This window comes from Quercus suber, unplaced genomic scaffold (genome assembly GCF_002906115.3).
Source record: "Quercus suber isolate HL8 unplaced genomic scaffold, Cork oak 2.0 scaffold_650, whole genome shotgun sequence".
NCBI lineage: Eukaryota > Viridiplantae > Streptophyta > Magnoliopsida > Fagales > Fagaceae > Quercus > Quercus suber.
This window is the reverse complement of record NW_027070091.1, coordinates 168,643-195,488: the sequence shown is the minus strand read 5'-3', so window position 1 is coordinate 195,488 and position 26,846 is coordinate 168,643. Positions and strand designations below refer to the sequence as shown.

The 26,846-nt window shown below is 34.3% G+C and overlaps 1 protein-coding gene and 1 long non-coding RNA gene across 2 annotated transcripts; one reads left to right on the top strand and one right to left on the bottom strand.

The window, feature by feature from the left end:
- Positions 1 to 1,399: 1,399 nt before the first annotated feature.
- LOC136064238 (uncharacterized) lies at positions 1,400 to 2,230 on the bottom strand. The gene is made up of 2 exons (XR_010625905.1): positions 1,983 to 2,230; positions 1,400 to 1,828 (listed from the first exon to the last, which is right to left on the bottom strand). It is a non-coding gene; the product is annotated as an uncharacterized LOC136064238 (long non-coding RNA).
- Positions 2,231 to 11,033: 8,803 nt separating this feature from the next.
- On the top strand, positions 11,034 to 25,693 carry LOC112011971 (uncharacterized). The gene is made up of 16 exons (XM_024044318.2): positions 11,034 to 11,224; positions 11,342 to 11,515; positions 12,390 to 12,569; positions 13,640 to 14,033; positions 14,966 to 15,084; positions 15,200 to 15,277; positions 16,104 to 16,244; positions 17,275 to 17,319; positions 17,450 to 17,616; positions 17,860 to 17,938; positions 18,017 to 18,102; positions 19,824 to 19,953; positions 20,709 to 20,841; positions 21,668 to 21,834; positions 23,007 to 23,205; positions 24,977 to 25,693. Exons 1-16 carry the CDS (start codon positions 11,105 to 11,107, stop codon positions 25,174 to 25,176), a joined length of 2,412 nt encoding a protein of 803 aa, XP_023900086.1. The 5' UTR covers positions 11,034 to 11,104; the 3' UTR covers positions 25,177 to 25,693.
- Positions 25,694 to 26,846: the final 1,153 nt, after the last annotated feature.

The following is a 26,846-nucleotide window of genomic DNA, read 5'->3' as shown; positions in this document are numbered from 1 at the left end:
TAATTGAAATAGGAATCTCATTCTCTTCAGGAAAAAAAAATCCTATCTATTTTTTCAAATTGTGATGAACGAAAAATTAAGATACTAAACCCTAACAAAAAATAAAATAAAAAAATAAAAAAATAGAACCTCATCGCACGCACAAAGCGTGTGTGATAAGGCTAGTAGGGATGGACCCATTAAGGGGCAGGGGGGGCCATTGCCCCCCCCCCCTAGTTGCGTACAGTGGATTACAACTTATTAAAATTAATAAATATATGTTAAATTTATGTTATCTTTAATTAGGGTATAGATGAACTACGTGCTTAGAAAATACACTAATTATTATTAAACATGCTAAATTATACATTTTCGTTATAATTAAAATCGTATTTTTAAAATATAATTTCAGTTGTAAGTCCATGCCAGTATGTATAATGTATAAGTATTATCATTCCAAAAAATATATAAATAGCACCATCTCTAATACATATTATAAATCAACTAATATTTTTAATTTGGACCTCTATCATGTAAACGCGAAGAAAAAGAAGAAGAAGAAGTTATTCCAAAAATATATATAAATAACACCATCTCAAATTCATATTAAAAATCAATTACTATTTTTAAAATAAATTGTTATTTGGACCTCTATCATGTAAAAGAGATTGTTTCAAAACTCAACTGTACGTGGGTTAAAAAATAATAAGAAGAAGAAGAAGTGGGGGAAAGTGGAAACTCAACTGCGGGCCTGGTGAGAAACCCGCATGGGCAGGTTGGACCGTTGGAGTGATAATAAAGTCTAAAACCATGACTTTTTTTCTTTTTTCTTTTTTCTTTTTTTAAAAAGGAATCTAAAACCATAACTTGGTCAAAGACTCAAAGTTAAGGGGCAAGTGATACTAGTTACTAACGTATTCAAAAAAAATTCAATAACATTCTTTTTTTGATAGAAATTCAATAATATTCTTATTTCTTCGTACAAGTTTTTATTTTTATTTTTTGGAAAATTTTTTATAATAGATGAGTTGACAAATTTTTACAGATTCTTATTTAGATCCACCATTAATATTAATTTTTTATTTACCATTGACAATTTTCCACAACATCAAGTGTCAAAATTGTTATGTCTATATACTTTCTCTAAAATGGCTCATGGCAACTTCAGCTAGATGGGTTTCAATTCTATTAAGTTGGATAAAGCTAAAAATGAGTAAGGTAAAATGGATTGCAAAATCTTTAATCCTTATCAAGTTTTCAACAAGTTTGATTAATTGGTATGATCTTCCTTTCAAATACACATAAAAGGAGAAAAATAAAAAAGAAGAAATACTCAAAAATAAAAATTACTTATGTAATACATAAATTTTTATGCCGTTAAAGATTCTATTATATATGCATTACAGCATTCTCATCCGAATTTTCAAACTATTCTATTTTACTATCTCAAAATCTACATTATCATTTATACCATATCATTTTACATCGCGCCCATCATTCCAATTTTTATTTTTACCTACAATATATTAAAATAATATAAATTACATAATAAAATAATATATATAAAAAATCTCTCTCTCTTCTCTCTTCATCTCTGTTCTCCGTCTCTCTATTTTTCTCTCTTTCTCATCCACCCACCACCAAAAATCACCACCACCACATCAGTCACAAACCCACCACCAGCAAGAAAAAACAAAGAAAAAAAAAAGCCACGGCCAAAACCCATCCCCGCGGCCAAACCCAGAGCCACCACTGCTGGACATACCAAAAAAAAAAACCCACCGATACAAACCCATCAGATACATACCTCACTGCAAAACACACACAAAACTCATCAATCCATGCCTCACTGCAAAACACACACAAAACCCATCATCAGCAACGATCTTGAGCAACCCATCACTGCAAAACACGCCGCTAACATCGCTGCAAAACCCATTATTGCAAAACCCATCGCTACAAATCTGAATACACATATCACAAATTCAAAATTTTATCCATACCGTTTTCACTCTCAGTCTCCCTTTCTCATCACTCTCTCCGTTTGTGGCTTGGTGCTTCTCCACCTCCCCTCCGATCCTATACGATTACGGTGGAGCTCTGTTGACGATCACGGTGGATGATCATGGTGAATGATCATGGTGGAGCTCCGTTGATTGTAGAGAAGAGGGAGAAAGAGAGGAAAGTGAGTGAGAGAGAGAAAGACAAATTTTTTTATTTTTGAAGCAAAAGACAGAGAGATGAGAGACTGTGTGATGAGAGAGAAAAGCAGGAATAAAATATTAATATAATCTTTTGGCAAAGTGCTACAGTACCATCATAGCACTATGCCAAAAAAATTTACAAATTTTCATGTTTAGGCTTTCAGATGTTGGGACAAATTGGGCCTTAATACTAAAATATGCTTACATTTGGCATTTACAAGCCCAGCTATAAATGCTCTTTCAATTGCAATTTTTAATAATCATCATGGTCCATGGGTGGAGGGAGGAGCTTTGACTTTTCAAAAATCTTCTCTTTCCCTTGTATTTTTGGCAAAAAGAATAATAATTTTAGATATAAATTTCAATTATAGCTACCTAAATTTTTACTAAAAACATGTAATGCATTTATATAGTTGGTTAATGTATTTTTTATTCCCACTGATTACTCTTATTTCATACATAGTTCATTAAATTAAAGTGTATTTAATATATACCATATGTAATTTTATTTTTATTAAATTGAGTTGTATACTTTTAAACATGTCAAGACTTACTCTTCTTTTTTCTTTTTCTTTTTTTGCAAAGATGTTATTTGATGTAAATATTTTTGTTTAGGTAAGAAAATATCATATGTTAAATTAAAATTACAAATATTTAATGTATAAGAAATAAACAGATAATATATATGTGTGTGTGTGTGTGTGTGCACGCGCGCATGCGCGTGTATTATTCTTTGGATTTAAAGTATGTACTGTGTATATAAGAGTTAGGTCCTCTTGAATATACATCATTGTTAGTTTCTTTAAGACTCCTTCTCTCCTCTCCCTGTGTGTGTGTTAAATATTTAATATTCTCAAAAAAAAATTATATATATTTAGCTTCCCCCCTCCTTAGAAAAAATTGTATATGGCTCAACCATTGATTATGGAGCAAATGTCATAAATTGAAATTCTATCAAACCTATAAAAAAATTAAAAATGTTGAATATACACCACTATTAGTTTCTTTAAGACCCCTTCTCCCCTCTCCCCGTGTGTGTGATAAATATTTAATATTCTAAAAAAAAAAATTATATATGTGGGGGTAAAAGCCCAAATTTTTATATTGGGCCTTGGGCCCTGTTTGAAAATGTAGGTACGTCCGAGGAGTAGCAAAGGCTTGGGAAAGGCCCCAGGCTAGAAGATCATGTAAGGAAATGATAAAGAAATATCGTCCGAGGAGTTTATCTTTCTCGAATATGAAGAATACTATCAAGCAAATACCTGGGCAGCTTGGACAATCTTCCAGGAAGTTCCAACGATAAGGATGAACTTTATGCACGTATAAAGATGATAAGAACAGAGAAATATCTAAGGAAAAAGCTGCTACCACTGCATTAAATGCTTTGCAGCAACTTTTTTGGCCGCATTTATGTGGAGAAGACCCTGAACAGTGCAACCTCAGCTACCACCACTCATGGAGAGCTAAAGAAGATATTTGATGGGACAGAGACTGAAGTGGATGCTTAGATTAAGAACAAGTGTACGATGAATATAGGAAAAGAACAAAACTATATAAATGTAAAGGACCTCACATAATTGGGGGATCGGAAAAAAGAGAGAAGAAGAGAGAAGAAAGGTTCACTGTAGCTCTAAGAATTATATAAATGAAAGTTTTTCTCCTCGGACAAGAATTGATCCACGTCTCAAGTTTGTTCTTGCAATTATTCACCAGTTGAACCTTTTGTTGGACGTTGCTTAGTTCACTATTAGCCCAGCTCTTTCATCCACTCTCTACAAATTCATTGTATTGGGCTAGTTGGGCTCATATTCCGTACCTTTGGGATTTGGGCCACAAATATAGACCCTACAATATATATTTAGCTTTCCCCCTCCTTAGAAAAAATTGTATATGGCTCAACCACTGATTATGGAATGGATGTTATAGGTTGAAATTCTATCAAACCTATAAAAAAATTAAAATTTTATATATATTAAAAGAAAATCCAATAATCAGATTTGATATAAGCATTATCTTATTTTACTAAGTTTACTCTTTCACAATTTAACTTGAAAAAACAAAAATAAAAAATACTAAAAAAATGTTAAAATTAGTGCTTATTATTATATTATCTCTATATATTAAGAGAATTCGGAGAGTTAATTATAATCTTTTTTTACTTTCGAAAATACCCCTAATTTAATTAATTTATCCTTATTTTTAAAAATCCCCCCCCCCTTCTCTCTCTCTCTCTCTCTCTCTCTCTCTCAAATTAGCTTTTTTTTTTTTTAGAAACTTTTTTAGCTATTTTATTTGCATGTTCATATTTTAGAGTTTATAGTTGGCCCCCCTCAAATTTTTGGATTGGTCCAAATAGCCCAAAAGAAACTAATCACGTAACCCTTTCTTTGAACCCATAGCCCCTCCATAGTCCAAATACAACACAACAAAAAATCCACAAATCATCAATATCATAATTCAATAACTCATAACCACTACTTCCATTACTTACAATTTATTATGTGACAAGTTGTGACAAAATTTACTGAATTTTATGTGTCCCTAACATTATTATTTTATTTTATTTTATTTTTGGGTAGAAATGAGAAATCCCTAGCATTATTCTTGAATTATTACTGAAAGTACATTCGGTGATCTTGTGAATATTCTCAATTCTGATAGAGTTTGGCAGTTTACCCTCTTGAAGTTGTGTTCATACCTAAAGACATTATTTCATTTGTGAAAGTTTTCATTTTGTTTCTCAACTTTGTGTTTGTGTTTGGTGTGATATATTTTGTTCACAATTAGTCCCAGGTCTAGGAAAGGAAGAGGGTTACCGTAGGTTAACAAAGAAAATATAAAATTTAATGTCATATATTTTGTTGTTGTTATATATGGTATATATAGATAATTTTGTTGACTTAACAACACACAATAATAACAAAATCTCATAATATTGTCACAATTAATTGAGGTGTGCCAAAATAAAATAAAATAATTATATTGGGACCTATCACAACTCAAAACAAACTTGTTTGAAAATGTTTTGAGATGTTTGTGACTGCAAACTTTCTCCAGTTTTAATTATATAAAATAGAAAGATAAATGTAAGGACTAGATTTGAATTCTCAGCTCACTACATGGATGGACTTAGGCCTAAAAAGCTCAAAATAATGAATTTATAGAGAATGAGTTGGAAAACTGGGTTTTAGTAAATCAAACAAACTCTAAAATGGGTTCAGATGATAGGAGAATGAAAGGAAGAAGAATTGTACTGAAGACAAATAGTCCTCGGCAAAGGTCTGATGATATTTGTTCTTATATATATTGTTCTTAAATTGGGTTACAAATTTAGTTCTTGGAAGCTACAGTCTTTTTCTCTTCAATTCCGATCCCTCCTCTTGTTGCCTTCCTCTCCTTTTTGTATCCTCTTCACACGTGTATACTGGAGAATTGATGTTGATACTTGTTCCATCAGGCCGTCTCCTATGTCATTGTATAGTAGCTGTAAGGCTGAAACAACATTGTTCAAGTATCCTCTTCACATTAATGCGGCCAGAGAGTTAGCTGTAGTGCATTTAATGCGGAGGCAACAGCTTTCTTCTTAGATATTTTAGGGCACTTTCCTATTTGCCACCTCCACAATACTTATCAACAACAACGAGATTTCTTAGAACGTCATCCTGAGTGATAGACAGAGCCTTCTATCCTCGGCATCAATCAGCCGAGGATGTATTTACCATCGGCCCATCTTCTTAAGCTGTTATGGTCAAAGTTAACCTCTATTTACTAATACAGTCTTTTCTAATAAAGACTCCCTTTCCTCGGACAACTCTTGTCCTCGGATTGGGCCACAGACTTAACACGAATAAATGATGAGCTTTCAGGCTCAATATCCCTACAATAAATTACACCATCACCCATGTAGTATAGTGAAATTTGATTTATTATACCTAATTTTCAAGAAATAGCACTTTGTCCTTAAAAGATCAAAATATTTGACACTCGCAACCCTTTTTTCCTCATCAAAATATCAAAATATTTGACATAAGTCCCTTTTTTTCCTCCTCAAAATATCAAAATAATTGACACTCTAGTCCTAAATAATTTTTTTTTCAAGGATCAAGTATCAATTATTTTAATTATTTGGGAGTGGAGTATTATTATTATTTTTTTGAAAAAAGGGAGTGTGCTTTCTTCAAAAACATGCGAAGTGAGTCTAATTTCATCATAACTAGGGGGTGTTAGTGTAATTTATCTAACTTGGGGGTGTTAGTGTAACTTCAATTCAATCTATATAAAAGCTTGGGTTTGGTGATATTTTCAAAGTGCTGCCCCTGGTTTTTTGTTTGCAATGATGAAGAAAACAATCCTCAGAATAAAACGACATGAAAATGAAAATTATGCTGTTGAGACATCAATTAGCCTCATAAATCGGATCAGTGAGTTACTAGAAAAAATTTTCATGGAGTATCTCTGACCCTTTGTTTCTCTTCTTTTTCTCCTTCTCTGATCTTAGTTAAGCATTTTCAGGTTTGTGGATATAGTTTATTTGTTCTTTGAACATTTATGTATGATTTTTTTTTTCTCCTTATCTTTTTACTTAGTTCAATATTTCTTTTACTGTTCTTTTCTTGGTGATAAAACTCTTAAATATAATAAATATAAATAAATGATTTATTGGCCATTGGGAAACAAAAGCTTGAATCTAGTTTTTATTGTATCTTGATTTCTTTTCTTACCATACATATATATGTTGTTGGGAATTGCAGGCAGAAGAAGAAACAATATCACTGCTGAATCAAGTGGTTGGGGATTTATTGTCTGTAACAATGGTTGCATGTCTCCAGGATTCAGACTCTCCATCAATTGTTGAGATAATAGCTGACCCCAAAATTTTGAGAATAAGGCTTTATTGTTATTGTTGTAAAGAAGATAAAATAAAAGTTTTACCAGTTTTTTTTGTTAATAGGAAAAGTTTTACGAGTTGGAAAGCCTATTTGTTGTTGAGAAAATTTATAGACACAAAATATTTGACCCTTTTTTTTTCATAATTGTTATTGTGGCAAATTATTAGAAATATGTAAAAAAGTTATGTCAATAGTATTCGAGAATGAGAGCCAATAAATTGTTAGAGATAGGTAAACATAGCCCAATGGGATTAGCTTTTGACGTGACAACACACTGCTATTGGGCTTCACCAATGCATCATAATAACACTTTTGCCATTAGGGTCCGTTTGTTTTGGTGGTAAATGATTTCAGGAAATCATTTACCACCTGACCCATGTGTTTGGAAGGCAAGGGAAATGCTAATTTCTGGAAAATATGGTTCAACTTTGACCATATTTTCCCCTTTGACCCGGAAATGGTTTTACGCTTTTATTTTACCTTCAAACCATTTCCGGGTCTCGCACAAAAACGCACACAAGATACACGCACAAAATAGAGCCTCTGAGAGAAATTGATTGAGAACGAAAAAGAAGAAGAAAACACACAACAGAGCCAGAGAAATTGATTGAGAGAAACGAAAGAGAGAAAACGCCGGTGACCATCTGAGGAAGAAGACACCGGAGCTCGACGTCGAGACCATGCCGAGAGAAGTCATCCTCCACCTCTGATCCGAGAAATCCATCGCCTTCACCCAGATCCACGAGCAACCCAGACCCACGAGCAACCCAGACCCACGAGCAACCCATCGCCTTCACCCAGACCCAGACCCACGAGCACGACGAACCACGAGCACAACGAACCCAGACCCACGAGCAACCCATTGCCTTCACCCAGACCCAGACCCACGAGCAACAGCACGAGCAACCCATCGCCTTCACCCAGACCCATCGCCTCCTCGAGCTCGCCGATCCACGAACCAGACCCATCGCCGTTTGTTGTTTTTATTTTTGATGAACTGATTGTTGTTGTTGTTGTTGTTGTTGTTGCCGAAATCAATTTTTTGTTGTTGTTGTTGTTGCCGGAATCAATTTGTTGCTGTTGTTGTTGTTGTTGTCGTCGCCGGAAAATAGCATTTTCCTAATACACCCAAATACATGAAAATATTTTTCACAACAATTTTCATAATACAACCAAATATTTGAAAATATTTTCCTTTTTCAGAAAATAACATTTCCGGAAAATACCTATTTTCCGGAAAATATTTTACGGGAACCAAACGGACCCTAAAACTCAAAATTCATGATTTGGAAACACTAAAATGGTGTTCTTGATTTTCATCACTCAAACTCAAATTTTTTGAGTTTTAGTGACCGTTGGGATAGCGGCCACGTTTCTGTGTTTCATGGTCCCACAAACTTCTTTTTTTACCAAAATTTTCATTAAAAAATGGGTCCCACGGCACTATTCACATGTTTAAAAATTATTTTGTTACAGTATTTTTAGTTTTCAGCAAAATAAGCAGTATTTAAACGGACTTTTAAGTGATGAGAACGTAACTTAAAAATTATGCCAAACAACCATCTTTGTCATGGGTCCCACATGTTTTGAGTTTTAGGTGAAAACTAAGTTATATAACTTAGTTTTCACCGATCTAAACACCCTCTTACTAACTCAATTGTTGCTAGCGTTGCTTATTTGTTGTGATCTACAAAATGTCCTCAAGTAATGAAATTGTGCATTTGCAGACAAAAAACATGTGTTGGTTTTTTTTGTGATAAAAAACAATGTCAAAATTAAGACATATGATATGAAATAAAAATGTAATATCAGTATAAAAATCCTCTGTTTTTTTTTTTAAATTTTTTTAATACGAGATAGAAATTCTATTTTAGTCTAATCTAAGTATATATGTGTGTGAAACTCCTTTCTAGAGACTTGAACCCCGGCCCTTGCCCCCCACACCCCGCAAACACTTACACTTGTGGAGTAACTATCACACCAAAGGTGTACAATGGTATCCTCTAGGTTTTTATTGACGAAATGTTTGTATAGTTCTTTTTTTTTTCATTAGATAAACATGATGTTAGAAACTTACAAAACAACTATGGGTCATATGGACTTGTCTCTATCCTCCAAACCAAAAATCTAAGCTAAAATTGAAAGGTGTTTGGATGGAGAGGAAGAAGGAAGTAGAGCAGTGGCTGAGCTAGAATTTCCGTCTAGAGGGCAAGATTAAAAGACAATCTTAAAACAAAAATAATCTAAATACATTAATTGATAATAGCAACAAAATAAATAAACAATTGTAAACAAATAAAACTACAAATATGTGTTTTATTTTGTTAAAAAAAAAAAAAAAATCTTTTGGGTTAGGTTTCTACCATTCTCATATTTTGAAAACTTTGTTAGAAAATTATAAATAAAAATATGCTAAAACTATTATAAAATATTTAAAATATGATGTGACAATAATTGTGATTGATGAACTTCAATAATGTAATTAATTAATGTTTGAATTAATTTTTTGTAATTGGTAATATGTCAATTTGTAAGCCTATAATAAAATTTGTGATATTTTTAGTATCACTAGTAAATAAATAAAAGTGCACAATCATTTGGAAAAAATTCATATATATATATATATATATAAATTTTTTTGGTTCTTTTACAACGGGAATAAGTCTTTTTTATAGAGATAAAAAAAAAATTTGTGATGGGGCCTTATGCCTAAGCCTAAGTTGGGCCTAAGTTGCCTAGGGCTTAGGCCGGCCCTAGTTAAAGTGAGAGGTGGAGGTGGGCTTGACCCAAATAGATTAACATTTCGAACTAGAACTTCTACATGCAATCTCCATCATAGGCCCAAGCTTGAAAGGTCTCAATTGCATCAATAGAAGAATCCTCGTTGAGTATCAGGAAGGATTTCCTGTAAGAGACTGAGAAATAAAACCATATTTTAATACATTTTTTTTTTTTTTCTAAAAGGAAATCAAACTCAAACTTTGACTGGGGAACCTAAGATGCTAAAATCTAGAGCTAACAAAATGTGCCTAAGTGATACCGTTCTTTTGTGTGATACATTTTATTTGCATGCAATATTTTGGTACGGTACCTTAGGAATAATATATTAGATTTTACCATTAATTCAAATATATGCTTGTATTGAATTTAATTATCTTAAAAAAAAACATTGTTTCTATACCATGGCAATACAACTATGTGCTTGAAACTAATTTGAAGAACTTAATATATTGCACATAAGTTTTATCCTTTACTTAAAAAGAAATAAAAAGGCCTAGGTGGAAAAAAAAAAAAAAAAAAAAAAAGGCCCAAGGGTTTGGGTTTGTTGCAAAAACACCCCTAGGTTTGATTTCTTTTTATAACTCACTGAGATTTCTATATTTGCCAAATTGACCCATGTGACTAACTTTCGTTAAGTCTTATAGATAGAAAAATCACATAACTAGTATCTTGAATATATTGAGCCTTCCTAATGTGGTCATATTACACTTAAATGATTTTTTTGTCCACAAGAGTTAATAGAAGTTAGTTTAGAGGTTATATGAAAAATTTAGGGAATTAAAAAGAACAAATGAAACCCTAGAAGATGATTTTAGGGGTAATTTTTGCATTTTGGGGAAAAAGAAATGCGGAATTAAGAGCACTTGTAGCTCTTGAGTGAAATTGAGCCAAGCTAAATACTAAATAGACCAAATGGATCGTTGATTTTATTGACGGGAAGGAAGAGAGCACTCATGACCCGAGCCATCTGAGTCAAATTGATTTAACCAAATAGATCCTTAATTTTACTAAAGAAGAGTCACGTTTTCAGTTAAAAAAAGGGCCTGTGTATGTAACAAATAATAATAAGTAATAACCATTACTTAAAAAAAAAAAAAAAAAAAAAAACTAAAATCTGATTAAATGTTTTATTTACTTATTTATTTATTCATGTCTTTTATAGAGGCAGCAGAAACAGGGTTTTAGCATATAAGGTTTAAGCCGCTTTTAGGGCTTTGCGTTGGTGCTTTCAAATTGTGAAATCTCTCAAAGATGATTAGGGGAGGCAGTAGCTACATATCTTCGCCACCGGCCTTCTCAAACGACGCCAAGCGCCTCCTCGTTTGCACTGCCAACACCGTCTCCATCTTCAGTACCTCCACCGCCTTACAGGTAAGGTTCTTTCCCCCCCTTACTCAACCGCTAACTAACTTTTCAACTGCCTCTCTCTCTCTCTCTCTCTCCTTTTTTTCACAATATAACTCACCATTTTTTTTTTTTGGGTGCTAGGTTGCGTCGTTGGAAGGTCACACGGCGGCGGTGACGTCGGTGATAGTGGTGCCGGGCACTAAGGTTTTGTGCTATTGCTGGACTGCGTCCCTTGATGGCACCATTCGGTATTGGGATTTCTCCGTTCCGGAGTTGCTCAAAACGCTCGATGTTAAGATGCCTATTTTCTCTATGGTATGGTTTTTTATGTTCATTTTATTCAAACTTAGTTGGATGAAGCTGAATGATTTAATTTGGATGCTTATGAATTTTTTTACACTATTATGTTTGCCTTTTGATAATTTTGATAGTTGGGGGAGCGGCGATTTGAACCTTGGCGTCTCTGTTTTGCTTCACCCTTAGAGAACAAAATATCTGAACTTTTTAAAAAATGTCACATTTAAGTACACATATATGCTAATGTTATTTAAAAAATGGGGGACAAAAATACACAAAAACACAAATGGTTTTTGTGAGGACAATAAAACAGCATCTCAAGGAGCCGACCCCAAAATTTTGGGACTAATAACAGTATCGGTCACTGATTCACTTAAAAAGCCAGAAAACTTCTAGGGTTTAAGTGTTACATTCAAAAATTTTGGGGGAATTTGTGTTTTTAAAGGAAACCACGGGGGATTTTGTGTATATGTGTATATATATATATATGTTTTTAAAGTGACACTTAAACTGGGATTTTAAGTTAAAATTTGGGAGAAGTTATACTTTTTTATGTTGTGTAGGAAATTTAAGCCAATAGTTTTTTATTTTTTATTTTAATTCGGCTTTTAATATGAAAATTTTTATAGGTTTTCATTTTGGGTGGTACTAGTGAGAATTAAGAGTGTTGAAGCCATTCAATGATTTATGACTAAAAAGCTTGAGGTTGATTCTCATATATATACTTTGCCATGTATTGTTGATTGCAGCTCTTTAGTTAAGAATAAGAATCTTGGTTGCCCAAAGTTGGCTTTAAATTATAATTTTGTCTCGTCTTTCATGTACATTTTGCAATTAGTGCTGTATGAATGATAAACAAAAAGTTAGTGCTGACTTTTATTTTAATTTTTAGGTGATTCCATCTATAGTAGGTCAACCAGCTGAGAGCAATGAGAAGCCAACTGATGTTTTTGCTTATCTGTCCATTGAAGATAAAAAAGTGCAAGAAAACAGGCCCAAAGCTATGCATGGACAGATTCGGAAGTGTAACTTGACTGCGTCTCGTATGGTTGGCGGATTAATTTTGAAAGAGGTACAATTTGTTGGAGCAATAATTACTCCCCCCCCCCCCCCCCCCCCCCCACGCGGGGGTGCTATTAGTTTGTTTTTTTTGTTTTTTGTAATTCTTAATAGTCTACTTATGCCTATGAACTCTAGATTAAATGCTACCTTTTTGCATTGTAAGAATAGGGTAAAAGGTGAATTCATGGATTTTAGATCCATTAGGGGTGTGTGTGTGTGTGTGTGATTTCCCCAAAAACAAGGAAGATTAAAATATGTAGTTCATTTGAGGATTCAATTGACATGCTGTAAATTGAAATTTTAAAGAAGCGCGCGCACAAGCACACACAAAAGTTATCATATATTGATAGAGTTTATTGGAATATTGATATTTATTTATTTGACTTTATAACTGACAAAGAGATAGTATTATTCCTTTTATAAAAGATGAAGCTTGCCTTACAAGAGAAATGAAGAGGACTTCATCAAACTTTTACTTTATTTATCTTCTTTTGGTTACAAAGTCTTACTCTAGCAATTTAAATGTTACTTGATATGGATAGGATAGAATGGTGGAGATTTGGACAGAGTTGATTAGTCTGTTGAGGATTCATAGGCAATTCCATAGTTTTGGGCCTAAGGTTTAGTTGTTGTTGTTGTTGATATGGAGTGCTTGGACGAAATTTAGATGATAGGGAAATAATATGTTCAAGGTTATTGAATGGTATATCTATATATTTTCTTTCTTAATTTTTTTTTAGTAGGTTGATCTATAAAGTTATCATAAGCTCAGTCTAGTAGGTTATTAGATCCTCTTACCCCAAAGAGCATATCCAAATGAAATAAAGAATCAGGGACATCTTTACAGTCTCACAAGATCAATCTGATTTCATGAAGTGTTTCTGAATCTTTGAAAACCTACTAGAAACACATAAAATTTAACATATCTGGTATAAATGAGTGGAAGAATCTAGTAAATGTTGGTTTTTAAAGTACCATATCATCCCATAATTTTCGTGTCTTCAGCTTTTTAACTTTTATGCTGATTGCCAATTGTTTTTGCAATTTGAGATGTATGATGATTGTTGTCACTTTTGACAGACTCCACAGCCAGAATTCATTACTGTAAGTTCCTCTGGAAAATTTTTTGGAATCAGAAACAAGCGCAAGCTTCATGTGTGGTCGGTTCCTGCTATAGATTCTGGGCGATCATTGGCAAAGAAAATTACCCTGCATCATTCAAAGACTTTGTCAGTTCTTGCATTTCATCCAACTGAGAGGATTGTGGCTGCAGGTGATGTAACTGGGAGAATTTTAGTTTGGAGGGGATTTGGTTATCGAACATTTTCTACTGGTGATGAACTAGTGAATAAAGAGGAAGAACATCCTGGTGTGAGGGGGAATGATGATGCTGATTCTTGCTCCACGTGGCATTGGCACTCTGCCGAAGTGAAAGTCCTCTCTTTCTCTTCTGATGGTGCCTATTTATATTCAGGTAAATACGGAATTCCATAATGTGCTAAAGCCTATCCTTTTCATGAAAAATAGGATAGGATTTGAAATGAGAAAATTTGCTTAAAGATAGTGGTACACCCTATTGATGAAAAGATGAGGGAGAATTGCTTAAGATGGTTTGGTCATGTTCAAAGGAGAGTGACTAATACACTAGTAAGGAGTGGAGTTGATCCAAGTTGATGGAACAAAGACTAAAAATCACATTAGTAGAAGTAATAAAAAGGACATGTCAATTAAGTGAGTAACAGATAGTATGATTTTAGATAGAGTAGAATGGAGGCAACGAATCGTCAAATACATATGGCCGACTCTAACAAATCTGTCAAGGATTCGTAGCTGATCCCAATTTTGGGACTAGGGCTCTGTTTTTTTTGTTGTTGTTGTTGTTGTTGTTGTTGTTGTTTTATGCTGTTTTTCTTGTTGTATGTATGCTGCGTTGTAGCTAGCATTTGAGGATGGGGAGGACTGCTTCATATAGTTTGTAGAGTTTACATGATAAAGTTGGATGTGTGGTACATTGTATTTCTCTACATTTAAGTTTAATGTAAAAATGATGATTAGTCTGCATGTGAAAGGAATTACAGTGGTCAACCAGCTGGGTAAACTAATGATTCATCAAAAAAAGCTGGGTATACTAATGCATGTCATATGTGTACCCTGTCTTTAGAATGTCATGTCTTACATTGTTAAATGGGTGATTCCTAGCATGAGTGATGCTTGAAAAACTTTTTAGCTGTTATACATTCTCTGTTGATCTACTTTGTGAATAGTTTGAGGGTCCATGTGGACCACTTTGTACCAGGACTCCTTGTAGTTGAAGATGAAAAAGGGCTAGGATGCTTTTTCAAGACCAGTTTCTGTCATGGTTACCTCTAGATAGTTGTTTATTCTGATTTTTCTGTTGGGGTCCAGGTGGAAAGGAGGGAGTTCTAGTGGTCTGGCAGCTAGACACAGGGAAAAAGAAATTTTTACCACGAATTGGATCTCCACTTCTGTGTTTTACAGATTCTCCAGATCCTACACTTTCATCTGTAAGGAAAATTTTGTTGTACTGGAACTCAGAATTATTCTGTATTAAAGTATTATTGTCTCTGCTGAAACATAACCAGTTAATTTCACTGATTTTACTGAAATAAGGTTATTCAGATATCTTGTGCAGATAATCTAATTCATATGTTGGAAATGCCTTCTATGGATATCTTAAAGACCATCTCAGGGATCAAGGTTTGTTCTAAAGAATCTGTGTGAAATCTTGAATACCTAATTATCTACATTTCTAATGAAGTTATGATGTGTATTTTATACGTGTTTGATTGACTGGAATTTGACTGTCTAATGAATAAGAAATACTAATGACAGTATATCTTCAGAGGAAATTCCTATAATTAAGTTTCACATAAATAAGTACACTACTAAAATGTCAATTCAATATGTGGCAGACCTTAAAAAAAACTCATCTTTTGCCTATGCACTTCCTTTTAAGGCATATAAATTTTAAAATCATGAGATATTTCAGTCAACCTCCTTGGACGTAACCCTTAGAATTTGGCCACATGGGGTGTAGTTCTTGTGGCTGGTGTTTCAGAGCACACAAAATGTGCGTCATTGAATACATAGTATGCTCATGATGATATAGTGATATCTCTACATTCTTTTTGATAGATAAATTAGTTTTATTAAAGGAGCAAAAGACATCTCCCAGTACACAAGATGTGTACTGGAAGAGTCAACTTAGGACATATTACAAGAAATGATGCCTTTACATGATGGCTTGAAACATTCTAGAATTGGTTTGTGTAGGGAAGAGCCTTCAAAATGCTTCAGAAAGCTTTTCTTTTACCTTATATGTTATGGACTTATATTACTAATACTGACCTTGTGGTTACCTGCCAAGGCTGCCATATACATCATTGCTGAAGTTTATGTTGTGTGATTGGAACACTTGTGTGTTTAATGGCTATTTACTTTTTACCCCTCTTGTATTATAAATAATTGACTATATTATTTGCAGTTTTATGTGCTAATATTTAAGCTTCATTCCCACCCCCAGCTTCCTCATTCATTTCCAGGGAGATATGAAGGTCTAAGCAGTGGGTTTGCATTTGATTACACTTCTGGGTTAGTTGCCCTACGTACAGAGAGCTATGGCATCCAATTCTACAGCTTATTTGATGACCATGGAATGTATGAGGTTAGGATGTTTTAGTTTAATGGTTCAATTTTAAATTTAGTTTGAATTTCCTACACTGAGCTTTCTATGGTTATTTAGTTTTTTTTTGTCTTGACATATGCAGTTTTGTCTGTATAGCTTAAAAAAGCTGTTGATATTTTTCTGCCATCTTTAGTTTGTTTGTGTAGTAGAGACATGACACAATCTCCATAATAAGCATCTGCAATATTATTTTGCATGTGTTTGTCATTAGGGAATTGAAGAAATAAGGGTTGGGGTGGGGGAAAAGAAGATCGAGACTTACTGTTTACTGCCCTTTTTTCCCCTCGTGTAGATATTGATTCTCCTGTCAAATACTTGGAAATCATTCTATATATAAACTGATTTCACTTTCTGCCTTTAACTTTTTTGATGAAATCATTTGCTTTTCTACTTTGTTCAATGTTTGTATTGCTTTTATCTTTTATTAGTTTTGGACCCAATGGATCTACCATCTTCTCCTTCCTTATGATGTGATATTATTGCAAGTGATATTTGGTGTATGTTTTTTTTTCTTTATTTGCTCTCACTATGGGACATGCCTTATTTGGTCAAAGGCCTCCTAACTTGTTGGGGAGGTGGTTTTAAGGTCCATCAAAGTGTTGATGTATGGAATGCCATTCTTCCTTGGTTTATGTGGTGTATTTGGAAGGAGCTTAATTTGAGGTCTTTTGAAAGGATTGAGTCCCTGTTGCTTCGATTGAAGTTCTTTTTTCTTAGATCACTTTATAATTGGTTTCCTGATATGCATGGATCTACACTGATTATTCATCTGGGACAATCACATGGGTCCTATATGGGACCCACTCACATGCATTAATACATGCAATAGCTTACAGGTGATATGGGCCCATACTAGGTGGGACACATCATATACTGGTTCCAGCCCTGCTGCACGTGCATCACACACATTGTTCTTTTCAGGAAATGACAAATATTTGTGTAGGAATGTTCTGCCCATTACAAGTGATGAGTTGCAAGTTTAATTGTTCTAAAATTTAATGCTTTTCAGGTTCAAGTCTGTGAAAGAAACCATCAGCCAGGCGATGAAATCTCGGTATGAAGTTGCTCATTTGTAATTACCTTCATTGTGGAAATGATATCCTCTTGGTCATACATACTTGTTATACATATGATCACCGACTTGTGTCAATTTTATTTTAAATCTTGGATTATTATTGGTACAGGTTGTAGTGATTTTAGTGGCCCTCTCCCAAGATGGCTCTATGATGAGTACTGTAGAAGTTAAGCTTCCTGAAGAGGGAATAGGAGGTCTTGTTTGTCTTAAGTTTTGGGCATTGGGTTCAGAGAACAAAAAGTTCACCTTGTCCACTGTTATTTATGAACCTCACAGGTTTGGCCTTGACTTAATTACCTGGGAAATTCTGAAAATTTTTATATGGTCTGATGGTGCTATTAAGGGCCCCTTTTGCTGTTTTCAATATTTTAAGCACCAAGAATGAAATGTCATTGTTTTGTGGATGTGGCAGTTTCTTTTATGCTTCAATTTTTTGAACCTGAATTTGTTTATTAGAATGTACTCCTTTTGTGTTTATAATATGTGGCAGAGATGAATATTGCGTTACTTGTCATGTAGGGATGCTGGTATTTCTGCTGTTGCTTTTCATCCTACCCGTCATATGGCGGTTAGCTCATCTTATGGTGGGGACTTCAAGGTAACCTTGGTTGTGTGGCAATTGTATTCTGAGGATCCTCTTTGCTGTAAAACTTACAATTTTAATATGATATTTCAGGTATGGGTTTGCAATGATGAGATCCAGCAGAAAGGTCAGACACTTCAGAATTCTGGTTGGGCATGCCTTGCAGTTGGAGCATACAAGTATGGTCATACACTTTATTTTACAGGACCATAGTTTTCTTTTAGGGGATTTTCTCTATTTTCATATCTGTAGATTTAAATTTTTTGACTTGATAGAGATAAGTCTGTTTACAGAAGAGAAAACACTTGATTCACAAACATCCAAAGATTGCTCATAAATGATTCAAAATCGTTCCAGTTCACAAGAATGCTATTCAGTTACGCTTTTGAATCAGGTCTCAATTGTGATGTTTTGAGAATTGGTTGGCCAACAAATAGAATTTTATATATGACCTGCCTCCTGTCAGTTTTTACTTTCATGATTTCTAGGTAAATTGCATTTTTTCATTAAGCTTTAGGGTTAGGTTTTTTGCTCCCCCCTCAACTCTAACACTAGAGCAATCAGTTCCCAAATTTTAGGCATTGTGGAAAATAACTCCCTGCCATTAATTTCATTATATGTGCCTGTCATGTGGCCACACATGCACACACACACACACACACACACAACGAAGAAGAAGAAGAAGAAGAGAGGAAAAAGGGAAAAAAAATATTTTGAAGGATTTTGAAGAAACCTCCAATTCCTTCTTCCTAACAGAACTTTGGTTTCTTGCCCCTAGAATTCTGCACAATGCCACTTGCATCATCACCACAACCTCTTTGCTCCCAAAACCGCTAAAATCTGCCCATTGTAACCATCCCACTATCCTTGTTACTGTCAAAAGAAAAATATTGCCCAAATGCTTCACCCATCTTTCACACCTTTAAAGCCTAGTTTTCACCCAAATGCTCCACCGACAATCTCACCTCAATCCCCATCACCACCAACTTTATAAGCCATAACCTACCACTGCTTCTCTGCTGTCAATCATTGGCAAACATCCAACATAAACTCACCAGAAAACCATTTATACAATATTTTTCAAAGCCTTCTTTGATAAGACTGTTATCAAACCCAAATCAGCCACAAAATCCAACTGAAGCATATCAAAAACCAGCACTCCCCTACCAATGAAATCTGCTGCTACCACCACCACGCCACCATTTTCCACCCATCATGGACCAGTGCCTTAACCCACCCAAGGCCTCATCACTGTCCTTATTTGTGCCCAATCAGCTTCACCTGTTGGTAATGAAACAAGCTCAACCCCCGGCTCTGTCTATATTTCAATAGCTATTGATTCCTTTTGTGTGTGTATATATATATTTGGTGTTTTTTTGGGGGGTTGGGGGGGCCGCTGCATTTGATCTTGTAGAGTAGGGTGAAACTTGATTGTGTAAATAGTTAAGACTATGTTTGGTTTGGGGGAAGATGGAGGGAAAGGCAAGAAAGGGAGGTAAAACACAAGGTGGATAAAATAAATCATTTGTTTGGTTGGAGATATAATTTGAGGGAAAGAAAAATGTAGGGATTTCTTTTCCATTGGCCCACATTTGTCTTTCCTCCGAAATTGGAAGGAAATGAGAGAGAAGATAAGGGAATCCATGTGAGTATTTTTTTTCATTTCCTTTCTCCTTTGCAAACCAAGCAACTGGAAGAAAAAGTGCTCACCTTTCCCTTTCTTTCTCTTCCCTCACCCTCTGTTTTGCCAACATGGTGTCAAATATATTGATATGGATCCTTGGGTAAATAGCAAAAGAAAAAAAAATATATATAAATATGAGCGTGTTTTTGCAGCATAATCTGGTGATAGAAACTCTTAATTCGCTGTCTTTGTGATAGATTATTGTTTCCAATGCAGAAAAAAGCCAATGACAGCGGCTGCATTTTCTTTGGATGGGTCTGTTCTGGCTGTTGCAGCGGAAACTGTTATCACATTGTGGGATCCTGACAAGAATGTCCTTTTGGCTGTAATTGGAGAGACTCTCTCGGTAATTTGTTAAAAACATGACAATCTTTGCCTTTGTGTTTCTTCAGAGAGTTCATTGTTTTATATGCATAATTTTTTGTTATGCATGTACGTAATAGTGCCTTTACCAGAATTGCTTCAGCTTTTGAAGATCAGAAGCTACTGGCATCTCATTTGGTAAAACAAAGGGGCTTTGACTTATCTCCAGTTTTGTAAAGCAGCTTGTGCATTTTCTGTGGCTTTGGATAAGCAGCCCCTCAACTCAGCTGAGCTTCTCATAATTTTAAAAAGATGAGCCTCTCCCAAAAAAGCCCCAAATGTGGCTTTTCTACAGCTCCACCTGACTATAAAATTTACATTCATGGCCAAGTTTTCACCTCCGTGAAGCTCATATTTGATCATAATTGTTTTTAAAAATTTTATTAAGACCTAAAAGTGGACATATGCAGTTTTAGGCTAAGCAGTTGACTATAGTTTAGAGTTGTAGACTCCTACATTATTTGGTTGGAGTTTCCTCATTACTGTGCCTGCCTAAATCTCATATTGGAGCTTGAACACCTTTTTCACCTTACACAACTAATAGGTGAAAACCATACCAAATAAAGAAAATTATAATAATGAAGTGCCAAGCCAAAATAGAGAAGAAAAGATCAATATTTGGAAGAGGATTGCCTTGTTGAGGCATCTTTTGCCGGCATGATTTATTATTATTATTTTTTCTATTATGAATTGCCTCTCCCTGTCATTAATCTTTTTCATATTATTTTTTTCTTTCAGCCAATTGTGACCCTGTCCTTTGCTGGGAAGTCAGAGTATCTAGTATCTGTGTCACGAGATCCAAAGCCGCAACTCTCTGTATGGAATATGTCAAAATTGTCTCTATCTTGGTCATACAGGCTTCACATTGAAGGTTTGAAATCCTCTTTTCTTTCCATGTTGAGAGCAGTTTCATAGTATGATTCTCCATGTGATTTTAAGACTATTGCGGAGTTCAACATTACCACCCAATAGGGCCAATACCCATGTATTAGAACCCCATTACTTGAATCATTTGGAAATTGAGATGCTAGTTTCACTGTTATTGTAGATTTTGTATAATGTCTAAAATTACAGGACAAAGTTGTCATCTGTAAATTTTAGAAATGCTTTTGTGGAAAGATGAATTTTCTTGACATATAACGTGATGGGAGATTGGTGGCATTTTTGAAGCCTGAAGGGAGGATGGAGATGGATAAAGGTGAACCCTGAGAGGCTTCTGTTGATTAGCAGATGACAGAAATTAGGAACCAGGCAATACATTGCATTAATAAGTGGTTATTTACAAATTCCGGTCATATTTGGAATGGTAGTTGGACTGCTAAAGATTGATTACTAATTTTGTTAAGCACAATTGGCTAGGGACAATGCCTCATGGAGCAGAGATCTCTAGTTTTACTCTACCCTTCTTCCTCCCCTTAGGGCCAAAAATTATCAGCAAAAAAAAAAAAAAAAAAAATCTTAATTTATGATGTGGCCCTTTACTAGAAAGGGAAGTATTTTTGGTTATTAGGTTTAATTGTTCTACTTTTCTAATAAGCTGTAGCTCTAAGTCTGAGATTCTGATCCTTTTTTTTTTTTTTTTGCCATCTTAATTTATAATGTGGCCCATTGCTTATTTCTCCATTTACTGGATGTTCCTTTTAGTTGCGAGAAAGGTCACCCCACTGTTGTGATGTTGCTATGTATATTTTATGCAGCTGTAGCATGTGCGGTGGATCTGTTGTCTTTTGCAGTTCTTGCCCTTCTTCCTGAATCATCTATGTGTACGGAATCTAATGAATTAATGTCTCAAGGAAGAGATGGGGCAATCCTATTATTCAATGTAATGGATCCTGTTCCTGTCGCTACCTGGTCCGTAAGAAAGGTACATTCTGTTTGCTATGGCCCCTTCCATCTGCTTCGCGAGAATCTTATTGATTTTTCACAATCTGGTAGAGTCTACTATCAAACTAGTGTAAAAAATCAAAATATTTGCATTGAGGCTTTCTCAAAATCCATTAAAACTATTTGACTCAGCTATATATTTTAGTTTCATTGACAATGCGATAGACCTCTATGTTGCATTAAAAGCTGTTTATTTATAGTTTTTAAAGGATTTTTGAATGCATGAATTTATGTGTGATCTTTACCCTTAAACCCTATAAAAAGAAAATGAAGAAGACAAATTAGTGGTAAGATTTAGAAATCAATAAAATGAGTTATTTGTCAACTTGAGAGCTCATGTAACTGGGTTGAATCATTGGCTAAATGATGATGGTGATCAAATTATACTGGTGGATGCTTTTAGAATATTGATGGGTATGCTACAAAATCTTATGCAATAAGGTAAACTAAATCATGCAGCCATGTGGGTGATGAAATTTCTGATTGCAGCATGTATATGTTTCAGCTGCTCTAATGAATCTTTTACACATATGAACATATATCATATTCAGCCAAAACCAAGTCAGGCTACTTACAGGATTTTTTTTATATTTTTTATATTTTTATTTTTTATTATTATTTTTTTTATAATTTTATAAATTAAAAAAAAAAATTGCAAAGAAGAGGATGGTAGAGATCTCTTCTTGTATACTTGGGTGACTCCTTTTTATGATCTGAATAAACTTTCCATTACTTATAAAAGAAAAAAAAAGATGGTAGAGATCTATTCCTTAGTAAATTAAAAGAACAGTAAGAGACAAACTAATTGATTGCTAATGATAAGAAGATACATGAAAAGGCTCTATTTTTTTCTTCATTATCAACTTATTCTCAAATGAATCTTGTAAGAAGTATCAACCCCACCCTTTTCTTCACTCTCTCCGTTCTTTGCTTAAGAATTAAGTATCATATACCACAGAACAAAATGAAAAAAATATCAACAGATATATTTGGAATGTATTGTATTTAATAAATGCCTAAAATTGTTGTTGCTATATATACTTTAGCATGTCAAGTGTAAGTAGTAAGGTAATTTGCATCCATAATGTTCTGTTACATTATAATTGCCCTCATTCCTGCTCCACTTCTTATTCCCTTTTTTTTTTTGGGCAGGCAAAGGGAGGAGGGCTTTCGTTTCTTCAAGGAAATCCATCTTTTTTGGAAGAGAATATTTCAGATGGGAATGCACCAAAAGAATTCCTTGTGTATGTCAATGGTGATCATGAGTACGTACTCTTTGACCCATATAGCAATGAAGCAAATGAGGTTAGCATGGCCAGGCGGAAGGGTTTAGTTGAGCTTGAAGAAACAGGTGGGGATTCCATTACTAGAACTTTCATTGTTTTAGTTAAGAGTATACTATCTTAAGGAAGTTTTAATAGATGCACATGAATGCTCCTGATATTCTTGGAAAATAATTTGACGGTAGTTGTCACGTTACACTCCTTTTTTTGGTTATTGGTAAGTTACGCATTAACATGTTGGGTCCTGAATCTAGGACCGTACCCTTCACCTTGTTATAAGAATTGAAGGTGTCATTTAAGTTAGAACTCATTTCAAGCCCCATTGTATTGTACCCCCCATTATGTTGATTTTTTTTTTGAGGTAAAAAAACTCTATTGGAAATGAGGAAGTGCCTCATGTATACACAGATTGTATAGATAAGATAGCCTAAAGAATTACAACAAACGTGAATTTCAATCAAAATGAGAGGGAACCAATAAAATCTACAAAAGAATGAGTATCACTAGGACCCAAAACATGACCATTCAACCAATGATATCATGAAATGCATCTTCAGTCGAACCACCAAGTTTTCCACATCTTCAGTGCGATGATTCCTCTCCCCACAATGTCCACAACAAGCATAAATGGCCTAGATTCCAAACAAAAAAAAAAGTTCTTTACAAAAAAATTCCTCTAACCAGATAAACGATCAACAACACTTCTTGGCAAGACCCACTGAACTCCAAACATAGAGAAAATGTATGTTTCCAGAGCATATGCAATATCACAATGCCACAGCAAGTGATTTACAGTAACTTTCCACTGTACCTACACATGCATTTCCAATCTTCTAAAGTGATTTCTCTCTTCATGAGATTATCGCATTTTTGAATCTTTTTCCAAGCTACTATCCACACAAATAAAGTGACACTTAACACTTTCAGAGCCTTGGAACACCAAACACTTTTTCAAAGGAATTATGCCTGAGCTTTCAATGCCCTACACTGGCCCTCTCTCCTTGGGATTTTGGAAAGCAAGGTATCAAAGAAGAAATCTACTGACTCCAATTCCCAGGCATTAAAATCTTTTATGAACTTGAAATTCCTTTTATTTTGACACCATAAATTTGAGTGAATAGAAGCATCTTTTTTATCAGTTGCAATTTCATACAAATTTGGGAACATATCATTCAAAGAATGGTTCTTGTTCCACTTGTCCTTCAATACCTCACATGGTTGCCATCCCTTACCTCAAACTGCACTTAGTTCAGATAAGTATCCCAACTGGTCCTAATACTCCACCATAAAGTACATCCTTTGGTGCTTGTTTACTCAGCATTCGAACCCTTGTTGCATTAACACAAAATTGGTGTTTGCTATGTGTCTACAATAAAAGATGTGTGAGGAATTAATGACTTGCTATTAATTTTTGGATTTGGCCTCGTAATGGTATGCACAATGTAGGCCTCAGATCATACGCACATGTGAATTTATGCCAGTAATGTGATATATCCTGTATGCAAAGGTGCAACAGTACTGAGAAATTAAATTTTAAAGATATGCATGTCTATGAAAGTATTTATATGGTACCAATGCAAACATGTATGTCTCCTTGATTTTATTTTGAAACTGAGGTTGAAACTTGTGGATGACTCCTGAGCTTACTCAATCACAAAATATTTGAGCTATCATTGTTTATGAACCTACAGAAAGTAGTTGGGTTTTTATAATCTGTGTACCAAAGTTAATGAGAAACTTGACCTTATGGGTCCGTCTGGAATTTTGTTATGGTTACATTCTTTGTAGTTCTTGCTCTCTCTCAATTATTTTGGTCCTTACTATATATTTTTATAACAGGGCAAGTTGGATATGCATCTATTTATGGAGAGTTACCGGAGTTTAAGAGAAACCAGACTTCATTGGTCCCATCTGTTCCATCAGAGAGGCCTTGGGAGACGATATTCAGTGGGTCATCACATAATCTTCCACCCCTCACCAGATTGTGTGCAGCATTTCTGGAATCATTGATGGAAAAGAGGACTGCTGCTGTTGAGTGATCCTTAACTTCCTCTGGTTCAGCTCTTTTTGATGGTAAGATGATGGGTAGAATGTTATACATTTGATTTCATTATTCCCTTTTTGCCTCCACCGCAAATATATTTTGACAAGACGGAGAGAGTATGCATAAATATAAAGACGCTGTATAGCTGATATGCAGACATGGTAGTAGGAATGACATGTTTGGTCGCCGGTAGGGTGGAACAGAAAATCTATCAGCTTTGTACATTAGCTTCTGGGAAGAGAGATTAATGAAGCCATGATGGGACCACGATCTCAACTTTTAAGATTGGTGGAGTTTGATTTATACTTTAAAAGGCCATTTAGGGAGAGATTCTATATTAAACTGAAGGTGTCCAAGTTTTCTTGGCTCAGAAAATTTTGTAATTGTAAGAGGAGGGATGCTGTGAAAATTTTGTAATTTTATTTTTTTGGTTAAGGTAAATTTTGCATTTGAGATGAACTTGGTGGTCAGAACTCAGAAGTACTAAAAAACCTCAACCAATTCTTCTTTAAGGTTTGCTGGCAAAAGTATCTACGTAGTGTTTGTGATTCCAAAAATTTCGGATTGTTTGCATTTTTTTCTTTTTCTTCTTGTTTATAGTCAATTTCAGTTGAAGTTGACTCTTCAATATGCCACCCAAATGCTATTTCACGTAATATAAAATGTATAACGTGGATTCATTTCAAAGCCCATTATTTATGTTGCAATCTGGTTTTATTTGATAGGATCGAACTTCGAAACTCGCCATGTGAATTTATGTGTAACAATACTTATGCAATTAACTGAGCAAGTTTCTTGATATGTTGATTTTCAAATTTATAATTTCACCCAAAATAAAATTAACTATCTTAATCCCCAATGACCCACATTGTGAAATGTATGAAAGTAGAAATTTATGATATATGGTCAAAATAATTAAAATAAATCAATAAAAAAATTATGTTAAATTTATTGAAACTTTTTGGGATAGAATTTTAGTTGGATCGATCAGTAACATTATAATTTAAAACTTAGGTATTAGAGTTTTAACTAAAGTCAACTATTTTAACAATTAAAAAACCCACTTGGTAACATAACCCTTAATGAAAAGTAATTATGAAACCTAATTTGCACTCTATGGTTTGTTGTTGTTGTTGATAAGAATAACCCTGTGTGCGAACAACAAGAAGGAAAAGCAAAAAGGAAAAACCTCAAAATAAGAAAGAATGAACTTACCTGTACATCATCAACAGAAACAAAAACAAAACAAAAAGTCATGTTGAGAGAACTGAGAGTAAAAAGTGGAGAAGAAGCACCGGACTTAAACAAAAAGAATAACAAAGAGGAAGACAACATAAAATGAGGAAAGTGAAGATAAAGATGAGAAGAATTTCAAAAGTGAAAATTTTAGAAATCGAAGAGTTAGAGAATAGAAGAGTCAGAGAATAAAAGCGGTGTGGATGAGAAAATACGAAGTAAAAGGGGAATGAAGTGTGTGCTATGAAACTTTTTTTTTTTGTTTTTTTGTTTTTTTGGTGAGAAAGATGGTGGTATGAAACTAAAATGCCGAAATAGAGGCAGAGAAAGAAGTGGGGGATAGGTGGGGATTGAGGATATTTAATAAAGCGCCATGTTTCACTTTGTCATTGGTTGATAAATTTTTAATATTGTTTCCGTTTAGTGAGT